Genomic DNA, 23,865 nt, shown 5'->3' with positions numbered 1-23,865 from the left:
CAAAAGAAACATAAGGTGAATTATTCTACAATCCAAAAGATAATATAATTAATGTTTCTACCAATGCTACTTTCCTTGAGGAAAGCTACATAGATTAAGCCTCGAAGTAAAGTGGTACTTGAGGAAATTTTAGGAGTTGTAGAACAATCACTGAGTTCAATTTTCAAGAAAGTTGTAGAAAGACCTACAAACAATCAACAACATAGTGGAATCTATCGTAGTGATAGAGTTTCTAATAAACTAGGCTTATTCATTTATGATGGTAGTATTTATAATACGTAAGCCAATCATGAGGATGATGATCCACTCCCTTACGATGAGGCTATATAGGACGTTGATTCCAAGCTATAGAAATAGTTCATGAATGCCAAGATGGATTCTATGAAATCCAATATGGTGTGAGAACTTGTAGACTTATCAGTTGGGATTAAACCCATAGGGTGTAAGTGGATCTACAAGAAGAAGAGAAATGTGGAAGGGAAAGTGAAAACACATAAATTTAGACTCTTAGGGAAAGGCTACAAAAAAAAGAAAAAGAAAAAAGAAGGCATTGATTATAATAAGACCTTTTCTCCGGTAGTCATGCTTAAGTCTATTCGCATACTATTATCCATTTTTGTTGTTCTCAATTACGAGATCTGGAAAATGGATGTGTATACAATATTTTTGAATGATTATCTTGATGAGACCATTTACATGGCTCAACCCACTGGCTATGTTGTCAAAGGAAGTGAGTAGAAATGTTGAAAACTGCTAAGATCCATTTATAGACTTAAGTAGACGTTTCGCTCATGGAATAAAAAATTTGATCAAACGATCAAGACTTTTGGTTTTGAGCAAAACACTGATGAGCTTTTTGTTTATAAGAATATAAAGGATAAAAATGTGATCTTCCTCATTTTGTATGTTTGTAATATTCTATTTATCAGAAACGGTGTAAGAGAATTGTCATCGGTTAAACTATAGTTAGCTCAACAATTTAGCTTAAAAGACTTTGGTGAAACTAGTTATATTCTTGGAATTTGAATTCTTAGAGATTGAAATAATAAAACGATAGGTCTATCACAAGCTTCACACATCTATAAGGTACTGGAATAGTTTGAAATGATCAATGCAAAGTTAGGTGCTCAACTTACTGCATCAGGTTTTCATCTTTCTTTAGATGATTGTCCTAAGACAACAGAAAAAGAGAGTACATGAGTAAGGTTCCATATGTTTCAATAGTTGGAAGCCTTATGTATGTTATACTTTGCACACGTCCAGATACCTATTTAGGCGAAGGAATAGTAGATGTGGTAAAAGTAGCTTCTGAATATAACATTGCGGATTCATTTGTTGAGACTCTTGTAACTAGGAGTTTTAACAAACTCATTAAGGATATAGGAATGTGAAACATGACACATTTACTTTATTAGGGCAAGTGGGAGATTATTGGGAAATATGCCCATATTGTAGTAAACATGTAGCTATTTTCTATGTATTTGAATGATGAATAAATAAAATTAATTTCACATTTCACTGTTATATCTTTTGTGTTTCTGTCTTTCACGTTTTGAATGTATAGTGAAATTGTGACAAGAAAATATTAGCTCATTGATTATCTAAGCTCAAACAGATGATAAGTAGCACTGTAAGAACATTTACATTACAAGAAAGACAACTTACTTCAGTAGATAATCTAAACAAGTTCGAAATCCCATAAAAAAAATTTCAAAGTGGGCATTTGATTCAAATACTTAGAAGGATTATTATATCATCTATAATTCCAGTTGGGGATATGGCTAGTCTTGGCTATCAGAGTAGTTGACTCCATGGGTAGAGACATAGATTTATTCATTAGAAGAATGATACATTGGGTTGGACCAAGATGAATTAATTCTGAATCTGTTTATGAATTAATTCACCTGTGACGTTCATGGTGTAATTTACCTAAATCCTGAGTTAGCCATTGACCATGCGTATGTAACTCATGTGCTTTGATATAAATGGAGGCTTATGCTCTAAAGATAATCGAGCCTATAAATAATATGTTGGGTACATGAATTGTGTATGGCCTGACTTTACTAGCAACAATGGAATTCATAGCTAGATTAAAGAGTTAACGGTATCCTCTCATTGACATTGTGTGGATTGATAAATATGGAACGTGACCACAAGTTGCTTGTTCTCGAACGAGAAATTTATCACAATCATTTGTTAACAGTGATCATATTAATCATTAAGAAGACATGATAGTGACAATGAGATAAAATATGATTGTATTGAGTAAGTGGATTTAACTAAAAGGAATCACGGATATTATATGAAGGTAACACACATGACGATGTCATAAGTAAATTGTGAATTATTGGAAAGATGCTTTTAAACATAGTTACAATTACTCGAGCCTAATTGTATATGTTCAATTGGTCCTTCCGACAAAAGCTTGATCGGCTGCATTTGAATCAGAAGAAAATTTAATTGATGTGAAATTAAATTAGGCAGTCGTGAGAATCGTTCAATTGGATAATTTGACTAAAGAATTTTCTTAAAAATTTAATTTGGAAAATATCAGTGATTTTTTGAAAAAATAAATTTTGATCAAGTAAAATTAAATTAATATAATTAATTAAAATTAATATGATATTTTAGAAATTAATTTTCAAGTCAGACAATTGGTTTAATGAGTAATTGAACTTGAAAATTGGACTTGAGATAAAAAAAATTGGGCTCAAGAACCCAAAATTGAGACTAAGACCCAAAAACTGGTCAAACTGGGCATGGTGTGTGAAATTGGACTGACAGTCCAACTGGTTGTTGGATTGGACAAGTTGGGTCGTCACTAGGCCCGGACCGAATCAACAACAGCCAAACTAGCTCGGGGTGTCGTGAGGGTGTCGCACCTATGATGGCACCACTGGATATGACGGTGCCGGTGACAACGACATTTCAGTGGCCGACGGGTGGTCTTTTGGTGAAAACGTGACTGCATAACTTGGAGAAATCATCGTGACGTCGTGACATCCCATGCATGCTTGTCACGACGTTGCCATCATGTTCATTTGAGGTTTTGTCGCAACGTCACTTATCTTCATATTGCGATGTCGCCTCTGTTTTACCTTTTCTTCGGTAAATCTTCAAACATCTTCCTAATTGTCTGCAAAACGTCTGATAAATGTGAGAAACATCCCACAAGTCTCCACCTTGACTCGTATCTATCACACCTCCTTTTCCATACCCCGTCACGGGTCTAACTCGAATTTTGTAGAACGTCAACCAAGTATAAATCGTGCTCGTACTTGGAAACTAAAAGACTCTTAATCTTCAAATCAAAGTTGTATAGTGCAACATGGGCTAGTAATACCCAAACATGAGAGAAAGTATCAACTTTCTCCACTTGATTGTAACCCTCTCCAACCAACCTTGCTTCAAACACTCTACGGACCATTCGAGTCCTAAAGACCAAAATGGATGAGATTCTTCTCAAAATTAGACAGTGCTTGACATTTATCATGACTCCACCTTTAACTAGATTATGTGAAGAGCAACGAATCATCACCCTTGTCCTCGGTCATATAAGCTATCTCCTTAATTATCTGAAACTGCCAAAAACTGAAACTTGTGATACCACGGGCAAATGAGGCTTTGACTTTTTACTTAATGAGTAAACAAACGAGAGTACAAAGATAGAGATAAAAACTAAGCTCCGAAACTCGAAAATAAAAACCCTCAAAACTTAAACACAAAATTTTTTGAAAGCTTGTAAAAATTAATACTTAGATGTGTTATAGGTTAATCTTTCTATGGTAGAAAACGACCTATTTATAGGCTAAATTTATAGGTCAAATAATTTTAAAATCTACACTAATCAAAGTTCGATTGGAAGAAATAATCAGAATTTGACTAGAAGAAGAAAATCGAGAAAATTACATGACAGGTCATGACATCCCCTATCGTGTCGTCACGATGTCGTTTTTGCTTCTCTCCTATTTCGTCATTGTATCGTCATAACGTCACATGGCTCCTCGTCACGACGTCGCTCTCTATTTGTGTGTCTATTGTATTTTCTCTTTCCGGTTAATTTATTTTTTCATTTCATTATTTCACTACAAAAACATATAACTATTGGGCCAGGAGCTTGGTGATTTGATTTCTTCACCCAACAAGGTTGCAATGCAAAAATCCCAAAACCCAGCACCCGAAAATAGGCAAAGGCAACCACGTGTGATCCGGTGCCAATTAACGGCACCCTGCCACATTAAACAAAACGACCGCATAACGCCGTCAATTGCAGGAGGGAAATCAAATTGTTCAAAAACCAATACAAAAGACTCAAAAAATTCTCACTCCCTCCACTTTAACGCAATTTCTCAGCCTCTCTTCTCTCTCTCTTCTCTCCTCTTTTCGTGATTTTGCCCCAGCGGTTCAATTTGGGGGCAAAGCTAAATTTTTCCTCGAAACCCTAGATTAATGTCCGCTTAGGGCATGTCCATATCCCCTCTCGCCTCTTTTATTGATTTATTAATTGGTAAGGCGTTGATTTGAATCTGATTTTCATATGAAATCTATTTGGAATTGTCACCATGTTTTCTAAGGTTTTGACTATGAGCAGGAAATTGCGCATATTCTGTTCGATGTTTCTTTTTTCTATTTAAAGGAACGGCATAATAACTGTGATTGTTGTCGCTATTTCAGGTAAACAAGTCGAGGTTATTGTAGGACTTTCGAATATGGCGAAGGTAGCTGCGCATGGTGCGTTAACTTCTGCTTCGTTGCAAATCGGTGGGGATGCCCTGAAAGTTGGTCCAACAGTTAAAAGGAAGACCCCTTCGGAACTCAGAGTATTGCTTTCTCTTTTCTGCTCTCAAATTGATATTAGCACTGTTGCGGATTGGCTATCTTGGTTTCGATTATTTCTTAGGACTATGATTGAGTTTTTTTTTTTTTTTCACATTTCCTAAACTACCCTCTAAACCCTTTGCTAATTATACTCACCTGAGGAGGGAGGATATTAGGCACCTAAGTCCATCCCAACTCGCCACCTCTAGGATTCTTTATCTACATTGGTGCCAACTAAGCTACTACTTGGTTGAAAATTCTTTTTAATTGTTTAGGGGGAAGGATGTTTTGATAATGATATCGTGCTACTCTTAAAAGTGATAAATTCATTGGTAGTCTCTTCTCTGTACCATTTATTTATTTCTAAAATTTTGTCCCACTAATAATTCAATGGCTTCTTTGATTTTATCATATATTTTAATTTTTTATAATGGTTCACTAATTTAAGTGTTTCTTAATTCTGCCAAATCGAACCTTTAAGTGTGATGTTTAATCTTTTCATCATTCTCTGAACTTTTTTTTTCTCCTGTTAGCTTATTTTTCATCTGTACCTTAACTATTATATTTTTTGGTCAAATGATATAACATGTTTATGTCATTTAGTTTTGAACTTGTAGAAGCAGGCACTTTGACTACAGTTTAGCTGATCTTTCAGAGGAATTGTTGTTTACTTTTATGCTTAATAAGAAATATTCACATAACAGGGGGAACAGTTAAAGCGAACCAATGTTGCTGAGCTTGTTAGTAAATCTTTGGCCCCAAGGTAATGCAATTAGTTCACATTTGTTTACAACTTTTTTAATCTTAAGTTGCAACTTCCTGAGAAATTTGTTTTCTCCATCCCCTTGGCTAGTGAGATGGATAATGGACTCAAGAAAACAGATCCTCCAAGGAACCCTAGATATATTGACACCCGTATGGATGAAGTATATCCTGCCAAGAAATCAAGGTTTAAACTTTCAGGAAAAGAAAATGCCAAGGTTGTTACATTTCCTTAAAATGCATTTAATGGACATATCTGGATGCTTCTAAAGTGTTAATATTCATAAATTAATTGCTGGTTAATTGATTTGTTCTATTGTGTTATCATTAATCAGGAAAATAGTTCAATTCAGCAGCCTATCAGCCTAAAGAAAATCTCCGCATTTTCAAATTTTGCTGCTGAGAGAAGGCAACAATTTTCGTTGTATGTCTGTTAATCCTAGTATTCCTCCACATAATACGTAGAGTTATTCTTTGATTTATTGGTTATATGTTGTTCCTTTCAGTCCACAGAATTCTGTTGCTTCTGTTGATGTTCCAAAAGATGATATGCTCAGTGCCCGTCCTACACTTGAAAAATGTAGCCATGGTACATTTCTTAGTGTTACTGAGCTTTCATCAGGGGGTCAAAAGTTATCAGGCTTGGCAACTGTTGACATGGTATATGCTTTTAGCAGCTTCAAGCTTGATTACATAAATTATGTTTGTTCCCCTTAATAAGCCACTGATCATTTTGTAGGATAAAGCTTTGAAAGGACTAGCTGTCTGTGAAGCATTCCCAACTAGACCTCCTGAGTCTTCTCAAAAAATTGATGACCTTTCAACTGGAAGCTTCTGCTCTGAATTCCATGTGACTGGCCTGAAGGTTCCTCTGGATTTTACTTTGAAAACTTATATGCGATTGGTGTCCTCATCATCCGTGAATTGGTGAATAAGCCTTTTGTTTTTCTTCATATATATATAATATTTTCTCTACTTGGAGATAAGGTCACTCCTGAGATGTGTTCCTTTATATATGTGTGTATTGCCTCCTTGTTCCTTTTTAAGTGACTGCTTATTTTGCCTGTTTATGTAACTTAATACTGTTTTGGTAATTCCAGGTTAAATAGGTTAATTACGTGTGGTACATACAATGGTGTGCCTCAGTTTACATCCCATTCTGGTTCCTCTGAAGATCAAAATATTAGCAGTGCTTCACAGACCGGACTGACTTCCCAAATTTTAAATTCTAAAGCATTACATTCATGGATTTACCCTCAATCTAGCTTACCGCCATCTCTCATGTCAATATTGGTCTCATCAGCAGCAGATGGAGGTTTGTTTAATGGAACTTTTGAGTTTAATTCTCTCTCCTTTGTGGACTAACAAACACACACATGTCCAGAATGTTTGTTCCTCATACTTTCCATTCAGAAGTTATCTAATTGATGTTGTCCCTTGTTCCCCAGTTGAAATGGATTTCTTAAGAAAGCGAATTGGAGCATGGGAGGAGTCATTTCGGAGTCTTTATTATATGTTTCGGGAAAACGCTTGTAGTGTCTTTTATGGTAAATGTTTTTTCATGGTTATGACTTTCGTTGACACATTTGCAACCATGTGCTGATCTTCTTGAATATTTATAATTCAGCCAAGTCCTAAGGCTGATGTTTTATCTTGACATGAGAACACCTAATATTTTATGTCTTGCACATACACATCTCCATGTATGCATGTGCAGCAGTGCTTGTATTTATCTTGTTCAATTGTATTCATTGCTGCTTCTGAAACATTGTTGGAAAGAAAACATGCCAATGTCATGCATATGCTTTTGGGGTTAATATTTGCTATGGCTCACTGGGTTATTTATTTATTTGTTTTCAAGAGTAAGACGGGGATATGCCTATCCAATAAATCCTGCTCGGTTTCATCCTCTATTTCAAGTTGTCTTTTCTTCTTTTGATGACTGAATTCTGTGTGAAGTTTTATGTTGGAATGCAGTGCTCATTTGCATTGTTTTGTTTAAAAGTACAAAACTATTATGATAATGATTTGCTGGAAACTTTCTTCAGTGTGCACTTCACATTTTGTGGTAATGTTCACTTCTGTTGATGGTTTGGGAAGAAGTAGATCATACCAAGCTTATATCTCCCAGTCAACAAGAGGTTTGAGATCTTCACTAAAAGAGCATGTAAGATGACATTCTTAAGTAGTTAAGCTATTGCATAGTGCTTGTAATCATGATCATGTTAAGTGGACTTATCCCGCATTTTTTAGGTACTGGATTACCTGTGGTTTTATTTCAAGTTGTGCCTCTCCACCTATTACCAAATAGTTTTAGGTTGGATGCTTAACATTGTCTTATCCAGTATTTATCAATTCTTGGATTTCCTTTGGTCTTATATTCAAGTTGTGCCTCTCGATGGACTATTAAATGGTTTTATGTTGGATACATAACAATAACAATAGAATCATGTGGAAAACCGTATACAATGAAAATAATTTCTAACAGTCCTTTTAGAGGTTTTTCTGTGTAGCTATCATGCTCGTGATATTTACTGCCATATGATATTAACTACAAGGGTAGCAAGTGGTTTGCTTCTTAGATAGTGTTTTATTAGCATTCCCTTTATGAAAGTGGTTATTCTAGTCTATAAATGCTTCACCTAATGACACTCTAAACCATTCACTCTTAACCTAGTAAGTATTGATGCTAAGGTACAGAGGTAGAAGGTTTGGGTTACTGTTTTGTTGCAGTATTATAGATAAAATGGCAGATTGATGGAAAGCTATAACATGCATAAAAGCAAGCTTTGCTAATGTCAACATTGTAGAGAAACTTTTGCTGATTTCTGACTTTACAAACATGTATGCAACTCCAGTCATGTGGTTGCTATTTCAGTTTTTTGCTTGTTTAAGGAACAAAAGCAGACGCAAGTATCTGGTTTTAGTATTTCTAATGAGTGACAACTGATACAAGTTGTTGCCAACCCAATGTTATGACTGATATATGAGGAATCAAATATTGCCAATGTCATTTATTTAATACTTTCTGAGGAAGTAAAAGATGTTGCGCCGATCAGCTTATTAAATATAGTCATCGACATCTATGCTGGCAATTTATATAGCCATTTTGATTCATTTTAATGCTTTATTGATATTGTATGTTGTGTTCCCTAGGATGTTTCTTTTACTATGCCTCTTTGCCGCTCTCAAGTAGAACAAGTAACTACTGAAGATCTCGTAGAGCTTTCAGAAATTGAGAAGCGTAATTTGGGTCAGGTTTGTACATCTGATGATAGTTTTCTTGATGTGGCTTTTGACTGAATTCATGCCTTTGGCGGACACATTAGATACTTTTTGGTGCTATAATTTGGGACATCTAAAACCAGACCATCAGTTTGATACTTCAGCTGTGAAGTTGATCTTGCTTTGCCTACTATTGTTCTGGAATACTTCTTGATATATTTATATATATATATATATAAGGTTTTCTGAAAAAGATTGGAAAGTTTTGATCTGAGTGTGCTATATTGTTGTGTCTCTTTCCATTATCATTTTAGTCTCCCTTTTTTTAGTCCTACATGCTGCTGACTTGTTATCCTTAGTTTCAAGTATAAATCAGTATTGTTCAACTTTGTGACAATATTAAATATATATTTCTAGGTACCACTGAGCACTTTTAGAAACTTGCAACCTAAAGAATAGTAGTTTCATGCATTAATCTCCGAAGTGGTTGTGTGTTTATAAGTAGGATGGTAAAAATGAAAACTTTGGTGTAGCTATACGGCCCCTTTGCTCATTTTATGGTATCTTTTTTTTGGCCATAGAATTTATGGTATATCTATTAACTTGTGCACAATTTCTGCAGACTCGACGCATGAATTCCTTCTCTGATGTTGATAATACTCCACAGTCTCTGCTGGCTTTCAGTGGAAACCAGAATGTACATGGCTTGTATGATATTTTGTTAAATTATAGGTGAGTTCCTTTTATTTCTCAATTCAAATGACAGTTCATTAAATTGATTTGGCCAGGTTGAAATAAATAGAAATTGTCTTTTTTCTGCATTTTCGTGCCTGACTATTTTCCTTGTAACCGTCTTTAGATCTTTCTTGACCTTTTTGAATGCGGTGGACGTTCCTGTATTATATTCTCCTGTACCCTTTCAACATGCTGCTCTTTCTGCTCCAGAGGTGAGTAACAATGCGAGAAACAAGATTTGTTTCTCTTTTTAGCTTTCCTTGGTTGTGAATTCTAATTGCTTGTTCTTTCCCTGTTTGGGTGTTACAACCCTAGATACATGCTATGATCTTGTGCAAACCTTCTCTGTTACGTTTGGCTGGCCATACAATAGCTGTTTGACATAATATCTTATTTTTATTATGTAAAATAGCGATTGGCGTTCTAAACTCGCTTGTCAATTTTTGCAGAACCTGGTTTACATGTTTTTATGTCAACTGGATTTTCAGGTTAGATGCATGGAGATCAAAAGAGCTGATCACGGTACTTCTCTTTCCCATGCATCATCCACCTTGAACGATGGTCATTCCACACCAATTTCATCTGCTGGCCTTTGCTATAGTGTTGAAATCAAGGATTCACATATTCCACCTTGGATTATCTGCAAAATATGTGCTCTAATGGCCTCTAAAGGACAAAGCTTTGAAGCAAGGTATAATATACATTCTTTTTCTCGTTAATGGATCTTGAACTGCAACGTTAAACAATAATTAAACCTTGAACAATATTTGTCCTTGACTTTGGGTAAAACTCGCTTGAAGTTATCAACTAATGTTAGGGATGATATGAAATTGTACTACTTTTTTTCTTCCCTTCCTCCCCACCCCCCGGGGGGCCCCCTTTAAAATGAGAAGTTTTGAATGCAATTATTATCAGAATGGTTTAAGATGTTTAAACACACAAATGATGCTGTAATATATTGCTGGTTCCCTAACTTTTGAGGGTAAACAGCATAAACAGGAAAAAGGCAAACTAATGGCATTACCTACCTTTTTCTGATTTTATTTGTGTGGTTTTTCAGTTTTACAACGGAGCACACTTCAGTTAGCTTAAATACGGCTCTTGGGGTGGTTTCTCAGATAGCTGATAGTGAAGTCACGGTTGAAGACTCACAAGAAACAGCCTATACATTCGGTATTCCCGAAGCAATTGTTTCCCCTTGTTTGCATTCAGGTTTATTAAAGGGTTTGAGCTACTGCAATGGTTCTTATACGGTGTCTCTTTCACCCGTATGACATTCTACAGCTAGAGAAACTATATTTTGTTATCAATGCCTGATTTTGTTTTGCTGATTGTAATGAAGCAACGGTAATGGGATTTCATATTCATGAAACTATTGGTTCCCCATGTTTGCTTCTAGTAGTCACGATATCTTAGAAATTACATTTTGTTACTGATTTCAACTTGGCCTTTGTATTCTAGTTTGATTCACAGAATTTGTAACTTGCTCATGAATTGTGATAATCGTCCAAGTTTATAAGGGCTTATTGAGCACATGTTTTATTTTAATGCACAGAACTAAAACATAATGAATTTCTTTACTTTAGAAGAATCGATTCTCTGTTTTGAATATAATGATACCAATGGCAGGCAATGAAAAGAGTTGTTGGGTCTGGTCTTTAGTTGTTCTTCAGTGGCCTTCACGGGTGACCATTTCCGACGGCTTTTACAGACAGGTCTAGCATTAGAAATAGAACTTGAAGGCACCCACCTTGGAATCAATCACTGAATCCCAGAAAGACATTTTTTTCTGCTTTGCTTTCAGTCTCAGTCCATCAATTGTTCCAGGGAAAGAAGCCTCTATAGCATTCTTAAAATTTTCATACAAGTTTATTCTGTCTGTTGTCCCAGAAACAAGCTCGCTAGCATTCGGCTTCTTAAGAAAATCGAAAACGTTCAATAAATTTCTCCTGCAATAAATAATAAGTAAAAACTATATAAGTTATGCTAATATGTATGCCACTTGCAGAAGTGTCAAAATTAAAACAATCATTAGAACAATGCTGTTGAATTGTCAGCTCCAAAATTAAGCCAGCATGGTGAACAACCCAAAATATAGAACTAAAAAATACCGTATAATCTCCAACAAGTAATAACTCATGCAAACCATATATGAATCAACTAAAGATAATACACCATCATCTATTATCACGAGTGAAGGTTCTTTGGAGGACTTTCAAGAAGATTTGGCATAAATACTAGCATTTCTCAAACTCAAAAGGATTTGTAAGATGATTGAATAATATTCTACCCCTTCTCCACTTCTGTTGCAAACATTCCGATTAAATCTCTCTCCAATGACAGATTTCATGTTGCAAAAGCTAAGAAGACTAACTCAGAATCAACAAAAATGCACAACAAGATTAGCCTAGCAATCTTCCTCAATGCAACCCTCTCTTCCTTAGCCGTGTTTTTATTGTGTGACGAACACATAATTTGGGTGAGCACCCAGTGGTGTCAACACAGGTATCACACCCTAAAGTGCCCATGTGACAGAGTTTATAACCAATTCAACATGCTATTTTGGATGTTGAGGGAATGGCCAAAAGATAAGAACAAGATTCTTTCTAGATTCTACAAGTATTTCTTCAGTTAGGGCATCTAATCCTACTGCAAATCCTTATCAAATGAGCTTCATAAAGGTCAAAACAGTTGTGATTTTCTTTTTTGGCTATTAATATCAAAACTGAACTCAAGAGACTGTAGTTAGTGAGTCTTCCATAAACCATAGAAAAAACTAGAACGAAAGAGTAAAAAAGAAGACATACCTGCTAACATAGTTCTGTGTAATGGCAACAGATTCTTCGAGGTTAATCACTAGATGCCACCATCCATTTGGCACAAAGATCACTTCTCCAGCCTTACAAATACACTCAATAGGTCTCTTTTTCCAATCCTTTGTTGCATCATAAAAATTCATGAACCACTCAATTATAGAAACAGGACATGCCACTTCTGCTCCATCTGGGCTCGGGTGCACCCCAGGTGGAACCACATCAGGTGGGAATAAAATCCATTTCTTAGATCCTCTAATCACCGCATTCCAGGCAGATGTTGAATTAGGATCAATATGGAAGGATGACCCAGACCCGGCTGGTCCAATTATAATCCACCTATAATCTGGCCTCCGATTACCCAAAACGCTAAACAAATCCTCTCTGAAGTACACTGGAACATCGTACTCTGAGCCTAAAGTTGGAATTTTTTCTGCAAATTTTGGATCAAATAAGTACAATGGCCTCTCTTCTTTTACTTGATCTGCATAGCTAAAATAATCATCTAGCCTCATCTTAACTGGTCCAACTGCAAACTGAGCATCGCCACATAAATTAACCAAATAATCTCTATCCCACTTTCCCAATGCATCCCAATTATCCATGCACCCTTCCAACAAAACCGGCTTATTAGGTTCTTCGAAGTTTGTCACAAAATCATCAACACTAATCCCTCTTTTTCGAATTATATTATCTCTTTCAAGCCATTCAGGTTTCATTTCAAGATTAGCACACAGCCAACTCTGAAACAAATAGTCAGAATAAAAATCCCTTACTCTCAAACCCGAAGAACGGGCAATCCTTGAAACATCAAATGAAGGATGAAATGTAGATATGTAAGTAACTTTCCATGACCGATTATAAAAAAATCGTCCTTTCAGGTTATCCAATACAAGATTCCTCCAAAGGGGTTCATGGCTAGTGAAAACATAAAATGATTTGCTAACAGTAGCTAAAACACCTAACTGGGTACCTTCCAAAAGGCCTAAAATCTCAAGAACAAGCTCGTCAGACAGGATTTGGAGATTACCTAAGCCGATGTTTCTTGAGTTGAGAGCGCCTGGGTTGAAGTAAAGGTTTCCCAACGGTTGAACCCAATGAGAATGAGAAGGAGCTGAGGATTTGAGGTTGAATCCTACTTCTTCTTCATTATCTTCGAGATGCATGTTTTTGGGAATGAAATCTCGTGTTCTAGAAACATTTTTGTTAGTTTTCAATTTAGTTTTGTTTTTGGGTTTGTTCTGAGTTTTTCTTTTTATGGTTTGAGACAGTAAGCTTCCCCTACAACTTAGCATGTTTCAGGGTTTTTGCTCTAAGGGCTTTGCTTTGTTAGGGTTTTGCACTTTTGCTGCGGTTTCTTTCCGCCCTGGAAATAAAGTAAATCTGAGTATTTTTTATTTCAGAAATTTCCTTTAGGGACTTAAAGCCCATCCAAGTTTCTGCTCAAGACTCCGAAAGTAGTCGGCCCAAAATTTTCTTCAATTATCTGTAAAGTAAAGGGTTTTCCGCCCAATTTTGTAAAGCTTGGAGGTGAAGATAGAGATATCGACCACAACCTCCCTCCAAATTTTTCAATAGAGTAGGTAGCACTGTTTCGGAAACCAAGGAAAATTCGATTATGAGACCAAAAAAACAGAATTTTAAAAGGGTTTATTATTTGAAAACCAATGAAGTAAATTTTGGATGAGAAATTGTTGAAAAAAGATTAAATTATATAATTAAAAAGTATGAGGATTAAAGTGTAAAGTGGCCAATTTGCTTAGTTATGGATTGATTTCGTTTTGTAAATAAAGTTGGCATGGGACATGTATTAGTACAAAGAAAAAATGATTTTTGGATTAAATTGAATAAAACAAAAAGTACACGGATTAAATTGTACTTTTCCCTTTTTGTCGGGACATGGTTTTAAGGAATATATTTAAGTTATGATTTTTAGATTGGGTAAGTGCTTATTGTTGTGAAGAAATTGTACAAAAAGGCAAAACGATAATTTTTCCATAAAGAGTATTTGGGTCATTTTCCAACATTTTATGATGAAAATATTATTTTGATGATATAGTTGATGTATGAAATTAATATGGACCTTCATAATAATATGAGAAGATTTAAAGCGTTAAGTGTCGTATTCGTTATTAATTAAAGAGAAGTTATAAGAGAAATAGGTTAAAGTGCAGGTTCTCCATTGAAGGATATTTTGGGGCTTTTCATCAGTTTTTTAATAAAAATTTTAGAATCTATTTAAATTGTATTATTATCCGAAAAGATATTGTTGATAGATTTTGGATTTTTCATTCATTAATCAAGGTAGATCACTCATTTTAAAATTAGTTTGACGGTAGAATAGTTTTAATTGAATAAAGAAAAGATAAGATGGAGAAAGCCTCCACCTTTCTCCTTGGTGCCGTCTACCATGTTTGGAGAAGAAAAAAATCTCTCTTTTCTCTTTTTTTTTCTCTCTTTTCTCAAATCTCTTTTAAGAATTTCCACAACCCAAGTTACTTTCTTTCAAGAATCTTATATAAAAACCATTTTTAAGCTTGAAAAGCTAGAGCTAGAGCTAGTGTGAGAATGTGAAGAATAAGATAAGAAAAAAATATTTTTATCATCTCTAATATGAACATTCAAGGTTATTATACATTAGTTCTTCATGAACATGATTTCTAGTATTATGTGTAATAAGTGTTGTTGGAGAAGAAAGAGTTGACTTGTGGATGTTGGAACTTTGACTAAGTAAAGGGAAGTCTTGGATTAGGAAAGGATTTTGGTGGCTTTGTTCATTCAAAGGAAGATAAGTTGTCAAGGAATTATCCTTACCTTGTTTATGTTAAAATTTGTTAAATATTGAGAGTTTGAATGATTAAATATCAATATGAGAAAATATTAATATTTATAAGTGAAGGAAATAGTTAAATGAAAATGTAAGAAGAGATAAAGTATGGAAAGTGCCATGGTCGTAGAATAAAATGTGAATATAGAGTTTTACGATACCTTGATGAAATTTAAAATGAAAAATTAACTTAAAAATATGGTATATGGCAATCTCAATGATGATTGAGCGATATTGAAGAACAAAAGTAAATTATGACATTAAAAAAGCCATTAAGTGATTTAGTGAAAAAAATGTCAAAAGAGAGTTAACAATGCTTTGATTCATATAATATATAAATTTGGAAAATGACATACTGTATGAAAAATAAAATGTATTGATAAAGTGTACTAAAGGAACAATTGGTAGCTCAAAAAGCTTTAATGAAAATGGATTATGAAATGTTGAACATATAGGAAATTAATGTAACAAAACTTAATAGTTTTTATTGAGAATTTTGTGGTGGACATAAGAGGGAAAGAGTGCAAATTCATGATTTTAAAAGTGAATTAGTGTCAAATGGATGCTCACCTTTGAACATTATATGTAAATGCTACATTGACAAGTGAAAAAGGGAAATATGTAAGCATGAGTGCCTTCATGAATGTATGAAATTTGTATGAAATGATATGTATGTAATGATCTGGTTTCTAGTGGTGTTGGAAAAGACAGTTTCGGGATCCCATTTCCGTAAATCGAGTCTGTAAATATTAAATAGGGATATTTATGAAGTCAGTGTATAGATGAATTGAAATTTAGTTATGTAATTTAGCCAAAATTGTGGTTAATTAAGGTTTAGAGACTAAATTGTAAAAGTTTAATCACTAAAAATTATTCAAAGGGTTAAAATGATAAATAGACCAAATTAAAATATATGTCAATTGGATTTTATGGTGGATACCATTAACTTAAACTAATTAAATATTTATGTTAATTAGTTAATGTTAAAATATGTTAATTTAAGTATAAATAATAAATATAATGGAAAGAAAGAGAAGATGTTATCTTCTTCATTTTCAACCGGTGGAACTTGGGTGCCAAATTTGTGTGTTGGATGAGATCCATGTATCTGTTCAAGTTAAAGTCAAGTTAATAGGGGTATAATATGTACAGTTGATAAATGGTACATGAATTGGATTGATAATGTGATTGTTGATTCAAAAATAAGTTGCAATATATGAATATTGATAGCATGTGAAATATCATGCGAACTAGATATAAGAGCCCAAAGGGCCGATATAGAAACAAGACGAATCAATTGATTCAATTTGAAAATGGTATGTTAATATGATTGTATGTTATGAATTGAATAGAAATGTGAACATCAATCATGCTAATATTTTAATATGGTATATTCTTTAGATTGGTTAATTGAAATATATATAGATTGATTCATATAGTTTTGTTAGTACTTTAGTTACATATGCTAATTGAAATATTGATTGGAAATTTGGTATGAATGGCATATTGATTGGATGGAAATGAGATTTGAAATGAATATATGAAATTGATTTAACTTATATCATATTGTCATGAATCATGGAAATGCCACTGAACATTATCGCTCAATGTACAGTTTGCTTTTCCAGTGTACAGGTATAGGTACATCTCAGGGTCTTGAGAAGTGATTTGGCATCCAAGAAGCGATCCCCGACTCAATAATGTTTGTATAGTCTCATTTTGTTCGTTATATGATGTATACCTAGGTTTAGTCAGTTTTGGTATAATACATAGTCTTATGAATGTTAATGTTAGAAACGGTAACTTGAGAATGGTCAAATGGATTGATTTTGTGTTAGATTTTGGCACTTAGTTGAATTACTTAATATGTTGCCATAATAGTGATCTATATATGGATGTGTATGACTATATAGCAGAAGCTTGAAAATTTCCATAAAAGTATAAATTTGGAATTAAATTTATTTTAATGCATATATGATAAGATATGTCAGAAATGTAAAATTTAGGTTGGTATAATTGGATGAATAGGTATATGATTGAGGTAAATTGGTTTTCTAGGTGGAGCTTGTTGGTACCAATTTGGACCTTTGGAAAATAGTTAGTCATGTCACAACGACATCCTCTTAGAGTCGCAACGAGACCAGACAGAGAGTTACATCATAACGACGTACCCTTAATGTCGCGATGTGTAAGACCTCTTGCCCTATCCGGTAGTTGGACCTGAGCTATGAGATGTTACAAACATTACTAGAATAATTACCGATGAAAATATAGAAATTATGTCAATCAAACAATAATTTATAACCTAAACACATTCATAATGTGATTCACAACTAAATTTGAGCTTAAATCTAGCTTACAGAAGCTCTTTGGGTGATCCAAACACGAATTAGGACCAAATTGTAAAGTTTTAAAAATGTTGACTCCATGTTGTAACGAGGCTTTTCCCACATCATGACGTCACCAAGGCAGTGAGTCACGTCACAATGTCGGTCTACTTGACGTCAGGACCTCACAAACTGTCTAATCGATGTTGCAATGAGAAGAACCCTACATTGTGACAAGAAATCTATTTTTGGTAAAATGTGGCCCTTTAGTATCTATTTCGCGCTAAATAAAACCATTTGCTCAAATTGTACACATGAGTATTCAAACCTGCACAAAACCATTCCAAAACATAGCATATAACAACCTTATAGTCATATAACCAATATGCCTTGTTGGCACTATTTCACATCAAAACTATATGAACCATTCATGTTCCCAAAGCAATTCACATTCAAAGATGCCATATAATCATCTCAAAGCATTACTATCCATCATACCATTTTAGTACCAAGATACCATTCAAGTTAATTAACTATAGCATAATCATAGTACCAAATATACATTCATATACATAATTTACATCCAACCAAAATCAACATCACATATAGCAACCAAAAGGATGATTTCTAGATTTACATCTATATCCACAACCACACCTATGTGTCATGGGCCACAGTTCAAAGCCTATGACCATCGCACACAATACATCACATGGAAGTCTATCATTGACTTCGGGATCATTTGGCCCATGAAAACTGGCCTGATTTAATAAGCTATTGGAAAAGCCTATCAGATTAAGGCCTAGGTGGCCCAATGATGTTGATTTGGAAAGATAAGCTACCTTGGTAAATAGGGAAACTAATCTTAGAAGATTGAAGGGTATCATATCTTGTAAGATTAAATTAGATTAGATTATGTAAATTGATTATATAATCTTGTAAATCCTTAAATTTAAAGGATAGACTAATCTTGTCCGTCGATGTAACTTGATCTAAACCGTCGGTTTTGGGGGAGCTCAACTATAAATAGAGAGTGTCCCCCTCACTTGTAACTCACTTTATTCTTTGATTATTTCTTGTATTCCTTAAGAGAAAGTAATACAGTTGAGAGCATTTACACAAACACCTTTCGTGCATAGTTTTCTGTGGCTTTCTATTGTCTTTAACTTTCTTTTGGTAATTGCTTCCGCTATACAAATTGGCGCATTGGAGGAATTCTAAAGGAATCCTCACTTGTGGTGGTTAGGTTGACTTAGATGAGTTTTGAACAAGCAGATTGCCTAAGGTCGTACGGAATGCAAGACAAAAGTTCTAGCCCTGTGACAAGTGGTATCTGAGCTATTAGTTGCGAAGGCACCGTTGGGATGTTAAAAAAAGAATTCGATCAGAAGTGGGCCAAAAAACCAATCCTTATGAAGGAAAAGTTGTCGGCTCTATAGGAACATGTGGATAAACTTGAGGAGTCCATGGAGGACGTAAATAAGTCATTCAATATGGTTGAGGATCAGATAGACAACTGGAAGGATCGGTTTAGAGACTATGTGAAGATGTCTCTCAATTCCACTGTGGATAAGTTAAATGAGTTGTTAAATTCACATAGGGGTAAGCTAACAGAGAGGAATGATGCTCTTGAGGCCATGGTAATGGCTTTGAAGGAGGAAACAATGGCCACGACAAAGGTTTTGCGCACAAGAATTGAGGACCTCGAGGGAGAGCTTGCCTTGTATTGAGCCTCCATGGGGAACAGAGTGGTGAGTGCAGCACTCAATTGTGAGGAAGTCCCGAAGCTGAAAGAGTTTATGGGGACAAGGTTTGCATGCGATGTGGATAATTTCTTGTGGAGGATGAAGCACTACTTCCGTGCCAAAGGCATCATGGACGATGCGAGTAAGGTAAATATTGCTTCAATGTTTTTTATTGATATTGCGTTTTTATAGTGGTGAGACAGGTCTATAAATAAAAGGCTTTGTGAGATTGGGACTTGGGACGAGTTCCAATATGAGTTGAAGGAATAGTTTTATCCAAAACTTGCCAAGGAGAAAGCTCGGGCAAAGTTGTGATGGCTAACTCAATGAGGCACAGTGGGGGAGTATGTTTAAGAGTTTAGGGAACTTATGTTTCAAATTTCAGATGTGACTGAGAAATAGGCATTACTTGTCTTCACGAATGGATTAAAGCCATGGGTCAGAGAGGAAGTAGAACAATGAGGTGTCCAAGAGCTGTCAAAAGCTATTATGGTAGCGGAGTTCGTGGTTAAGCTTGGTCTAGGGAAAGACAAGCTTAAGTTTTCCAAGTCCAAGGAAAGGGGCATTTGTGAAGAGAATCACAAGGAAGATGATAACGGCGGTGGCAATGGCAACGATGGTGGTAATGGGAAACCATGAGTTAGGAAGAAACCTGTAACACCCCTTACCCGTATGCTTAGCGTGGGAAAGATTACGGCGAAGGTAGGAAATCGATCGGAGGCTAGGGAGCGGATAAATTCGCCAGAACAGGGTACGAGGAATTACCGGACTTAAACACAAGCAAACATACATTTCTGAGTCATAAATTTTCGTCCAAATTAAAACTCTTCACATTCAATCATAAAGTCCCTAATACGAGCCTACGAGGCCCAAAACATACTATGAAAGTGGTTCAGGACCAAACTGAGAACTTTAAAAAATTTTGTAACACTCAATTTTTTTTTCACTAAATAGGGGTCACACGCTAGTGTGGATATGAGACATGCCCATGTGGCCAGGCCGTGTGGTCACACACGCCCGTGTCCCGAACTCGTGTAACTCTCTGTTTGTCAACCAAGAACAAATTGGAAACACACGGCCAAATCACACGCCCGTGTGCTAGGCCATGTGGTAAATTTAAAATTTATGATTTTTCATAAAATAGGTGCAGACTTCACACGCCCAGCACACACACGCCCATGCCTAAAGTCGTGTCATCCACACGGCCGAGACACGCTCGTGTGCTCAATTTTGAGCATTCTATTTTGCAAAAATTAGGTGCAGGGGACACACGGCCTAAGCACATGCCTGTGGGGCAAACCGTGTGTCACACATGGCCTAGACATACGCCCGTGTATCTACCCGTGTGGACAAAAATAAGTCTATTTACCAAGCCATTTTGTAACACCCCGTACCCGAGTCCGTTACCAGAATCGGACACAAGGTGCACACAGACTTAACTATTTTCACAGTCCATTTAGAAATTTCCAGACTAGCTGGTCACTGCATCACTGTCGCCTTAAAAATCATATCTTGAGTTTCAAAGCTCGAAAATTTATTTCGTAAATTTTTCCTGAAACTACACTCATATGTCCATCTACAGATTTTTTTCTAGAATTTTTAGTCAAGCCAATTAGTACAGTTTATTAGTTAAAGTCTCCCCTATTCCAGGGTTCGACTACACTGACCTTCGTGCGTTACGAATTGAATATCTCCTTGTACAGGGCTTTAATACTGATGCCATTTGTTTCTATAGAAACTAAGCTCAGAGAGGAATCTATACATATATGGCATGACTTCTAATTATCTCTGGTTAATTTACAATGAATTTCCAAAGTTGGAACAGGGGATCCAGAAACCGTTCTGGCCCTGTTTCACGAGAACTTTAATATCTCTTAACATATAACTCATATGACCGTTTCGTTTCTTCCATATGAAAGTAGATTCGTCAAAGTTCATTTACATAATTTATTAACTATTTAATACCATTCCTACTATTTTTAGTGATTTTTAACATCCACATCACTGCTGCTGTCAGCATTTGCCTTTAAGGTAGGCTTTACCTATTTCATGATTTCCATGATTCAATTGGCCCTTTTTGCATACATAGCACAAAGTGTGATCATGATTAACCATTCCAATGGCTAATCATTTCAAACAATTCCATACCTCATAATGATCAACATACAAATGATTATGGTACTATGCTAAAAACGTATATAAGCCATTTTCGCATGGCTATCCAAGTTTACACAAAACCGAAAGGTACATGACCTTCAACAAAAGGGTAGTCCTATACATGCCATTTCAAAGTTCAACCAAAATTGTACCAAAATGGGGGCTTTGATAGTGTGGGAGACTTCGACTTCCAAAAATCCCGAGTCCGATAGCTGACGAGCCAAAATCTATAAACAAAGAAACAGAGAAAACGGAATAAGCAATTTATGCTTAGTAAGTTTGAGCAAGAAATTCCAGCACAACAAAAGCATAGCATTCATAAAGCTAACGGATAATTTCATATGCACAAATTCTCAATATCCTACTCATTTCACATTCCAACCCCTATGTTCATACATAAGGGATCATCTTAGCCAAATACCGAAACTCATTACTCGATCGAGCGAATATTATTCAAGGAATCAACTAATTCAAGCACATACGAACATACCTCATTGCTGGAATTTTTCAAGCGTATTAACTGAAAATTTTACAGCAAGATCGCTCATTCTCGAATCACGTACCTTGAATTTAACCGGATATAACGACTCGCTCAAATGCCTTCGGACGGCCCGGTTATAGTGACTCGCACGAATGCCTTCGGACTTAACTCAGGTTTAGTAACTTGCACAAATGCCTTCGGCTTAGCCCGGATTTATTAACTCGCATACGAATGCCTTCGGATCCTAGTTCGGATATAGTCACTTAGCACAAAGCCTTCGGGACTTAGCCCGGACATCATTCGAATAACCGAGCACAATTATCAATAAATTATGACACATTCGTATTTCATTTTCATTAGCAAAACTCAAACACAAGGCACTTTTCACACTTGCAATTTCGGCTCAATAGCCACACACAAAGAGCATGATTTTAATTTGCTTTAAACATGATCTAATCAATTCGAATTTAAGCTCTATTACTCAAGAACTTACCTAGGATGTCGTCGAACGATTTCAATGGCTATTCGACCACTTTTTCCTTCCCTTTGTCGGATCTAGTTCCCTTTGCTCTTGAGCTTAATTTAACAAATAAATCGATTTAATCATTTGAGCATCGAAGAGGAATACAAGGTACTTAGCCAATATATATACTCATTAGGCATCAAAGTCGCATGTACGAAATCATGAATCAAACTCAACACATTAGTTAATATTCCTCTTAGCGAATTTTCTAAGCCAAGAATAGGCATCAATATGCTTGCCTCTAACCGAATGCATGCACACCAATTTCCCTCATGTGGCGAATATGCATGTCCATGTTGAGGCCAATTATACACTTAATACCACACAAAAACAACATGCATTTTACTAACTAACGCATTACATATCGTAGCTCAATACACATCTCTCATTTACTTCATAACCGAAACATCATCATAAGCAAATATACACCTTGAAATAGTATATATGTCATACCAATACATCATGTACAAACATATATACATATATATATGCTAGAGCCGAATCTCAAGTTGATTGTAACTAAACATGAACATAATTTCAAAACACAAATCTTACTTTCCATGCAATGAGCATAAATCACACTTTTGGATGTACCATGGCCGAATACATCACAACACCATAATTTTGGTCATGATTAAACAAAGAACTTAATGTCTTACTCAAAATACTAAAAAGAAAGTCCAAGAGCCATCAATCCACCATCACATATATCATTAGCAAGCTTCATATTTAACATGCAATGGCATTAACACAAAATCCACCTTGGCCAAATACCATCCCCATGATATAACAAAGGTTTGAACCATGGGCTAACAAGAGCATCAAGCTATCAACTAAAAACATGCATGAATCTCATGGCACAACCTCAAACATACCTTAATCTTGATGCAAGTATAGCCAAACCTTTTCCTAATCTTCTTCCAAACCAAGCATGAAGCAAAATTCTCCTTCCTCTAGTATTTTCGGTCAAGAGAGAATGAAAATGGATGAACAAATTTTTTCTTTTCTCTTCCTCAATACACGGCAATGGGGCATGCATGAGACCATTTTTTCTTTTTCCATTTCTTTATTACCTATGCTCATTAATTTATTTTTTCACCCATGATTCACCAACAAAACATGTCTATGACATGTTTTGCCCATATTTCTTTGTCATGGCGGCCATCACTTGTAAAAAGAGGGTATTTGACATGCAAGGCCATTGTTTTGCATGCATGCTTTAATTAGTCATCACACATTCCCCCATCATACTTTCAAAGTTTTCTACTAGGTCTTTTCTAGTGAAATTCACATTTATAACTCTAAATTAAAGCATCAAAAATGTCACACATGAGTTAACACATATTATAGGCATCAAAATAAATATCAAATTATTTTTATGCCTCGGTTTTTGTGGTCCCGAAACCACATTCCGACTAGGGTCGTTTTAAGGCTGTCACACATTTTGCCACC

General features: G+C 35.4%; 2 protein-coding genes across 2 annotated transcripts; one reads left to right on the top strand and one right to left on the bottom strand.

Annotated features, from left to right (window-relative positions):
- Positions 1–4,125: 4,125 nt before the first annotated feature.
- On the top strand, positions 4,126–11,131 carry LOC108460620 (uncharacterized). Its single transcript, XM_017760182.2, has 15 exons — positions 4,126–4,507; positions 4,675–4,820; positions 5,523–5,581; positions 5,672–5,798; positions 5,916–6,004; positions 6,087–6,240; positions 6,320–6,507; positions 6,681–6,895; positions 7,029–7,127; positions 7,629–7,747; positions 8,737–8,838; positions 9,428–9,537; positions 9,665–9,752; positions 10,029–10,231; positions 10,601–11,131. The coding sequence occupies exons 1-15, from the start codon at positions 4,465–4,467 to the stop codon at positions 10,812–10,814; spliced, it is 1,956 nt and encodes a 651-aa protein (XP_017615671.1). The 5' UTR covers positions 4,126–4,464; the 3' UTR covers positions 10,815–11,131.
- Positions 11,035–13,955, bottom strand: LOC108460621 (arginine-specific demethylase JMJ22). Its single transcript, XM_017760183.2, has 2 exons — positions 12,348–13,955; positions 11,035–11,489 (listed from the first exon to the last, which is right to left on the bottom strand). Exons 1-2 carry the CDS (start codon positions 13,646–13,648, stop codon positions 11,264–11,266), a joined length of 1,527 nt encoding a protein of 508 aa, XP_017615672.1. The 5' UTR covers positions 13,649–13,955; the 3' UTR covers positions 11,035–11,263.
- Between the last annotated feature and the right edge of the window lie 9,910 nt (positions 13,956–23,865).

The sequence above is a fragment of the Gossypium arboreum genome, chromosome 4 (genome assembly GCF_025698485.1).
Source record: "Gossypium arboreum isolate Shixiya-1 chromosome 4, ASM2569848v2, whole genome shotgun sequence".
In the NCBI taxonomy this organism is placed as follows: domain Eukaryota; kingdom Viridiplantae; phylum Streptophyta; class Magnoliopsida; order Malvales; family Malvaceae; genus Gossypium; species Gossypium arboreum.
Note: the sequence above shows the minus strand (reverse complement) of the source record. Positions and strands in the feature narration are given on the sequence as shown.

What these genes read in the sequence shown, in the direction of transcription:
- LOC108460620 (XM_017760182.2), top strand. Translation starts at nt 4,465, where the DNA reads ATGTCCATATCCCCTCTCGCCTCTTTTATTGATTTATTAATTG. An exon ending in AGTAAATCTTTGGCCCCAAG is followed by an intron (nt 5,582 to 5,671) that starts GTAATGCAATTA and finishes CCCCTTGGCTAG; the next exon opens with TGAGATGGATAATGGACTCA. An exon ending in TCCTCATCATCCGTGAATTG is followed by an intron (nt 6,508 to 6,680) that starts GTGAATAAGCCT and finishes TGGTAATTCCAG; the next exon opens with GTTAAATAGGTTAATTACGT.
- LOC108460621 (XM_017760183.2), bottom strand. Translation starts at nt 13,648, where the DNA reads ATGCTAAGTTGTAGGGGAAGCTTACTGTCTCAAACCATAAAAAGAAAA. An exon ending in ACACAGAACTATGTTAGCAG is followed by an intron (nt 11,490 to 12,347) that starts GTATGTCTTCTT and finishes TATTTATTGCAG; the next exon opens with GAGAAATTTATTGAACGTTT.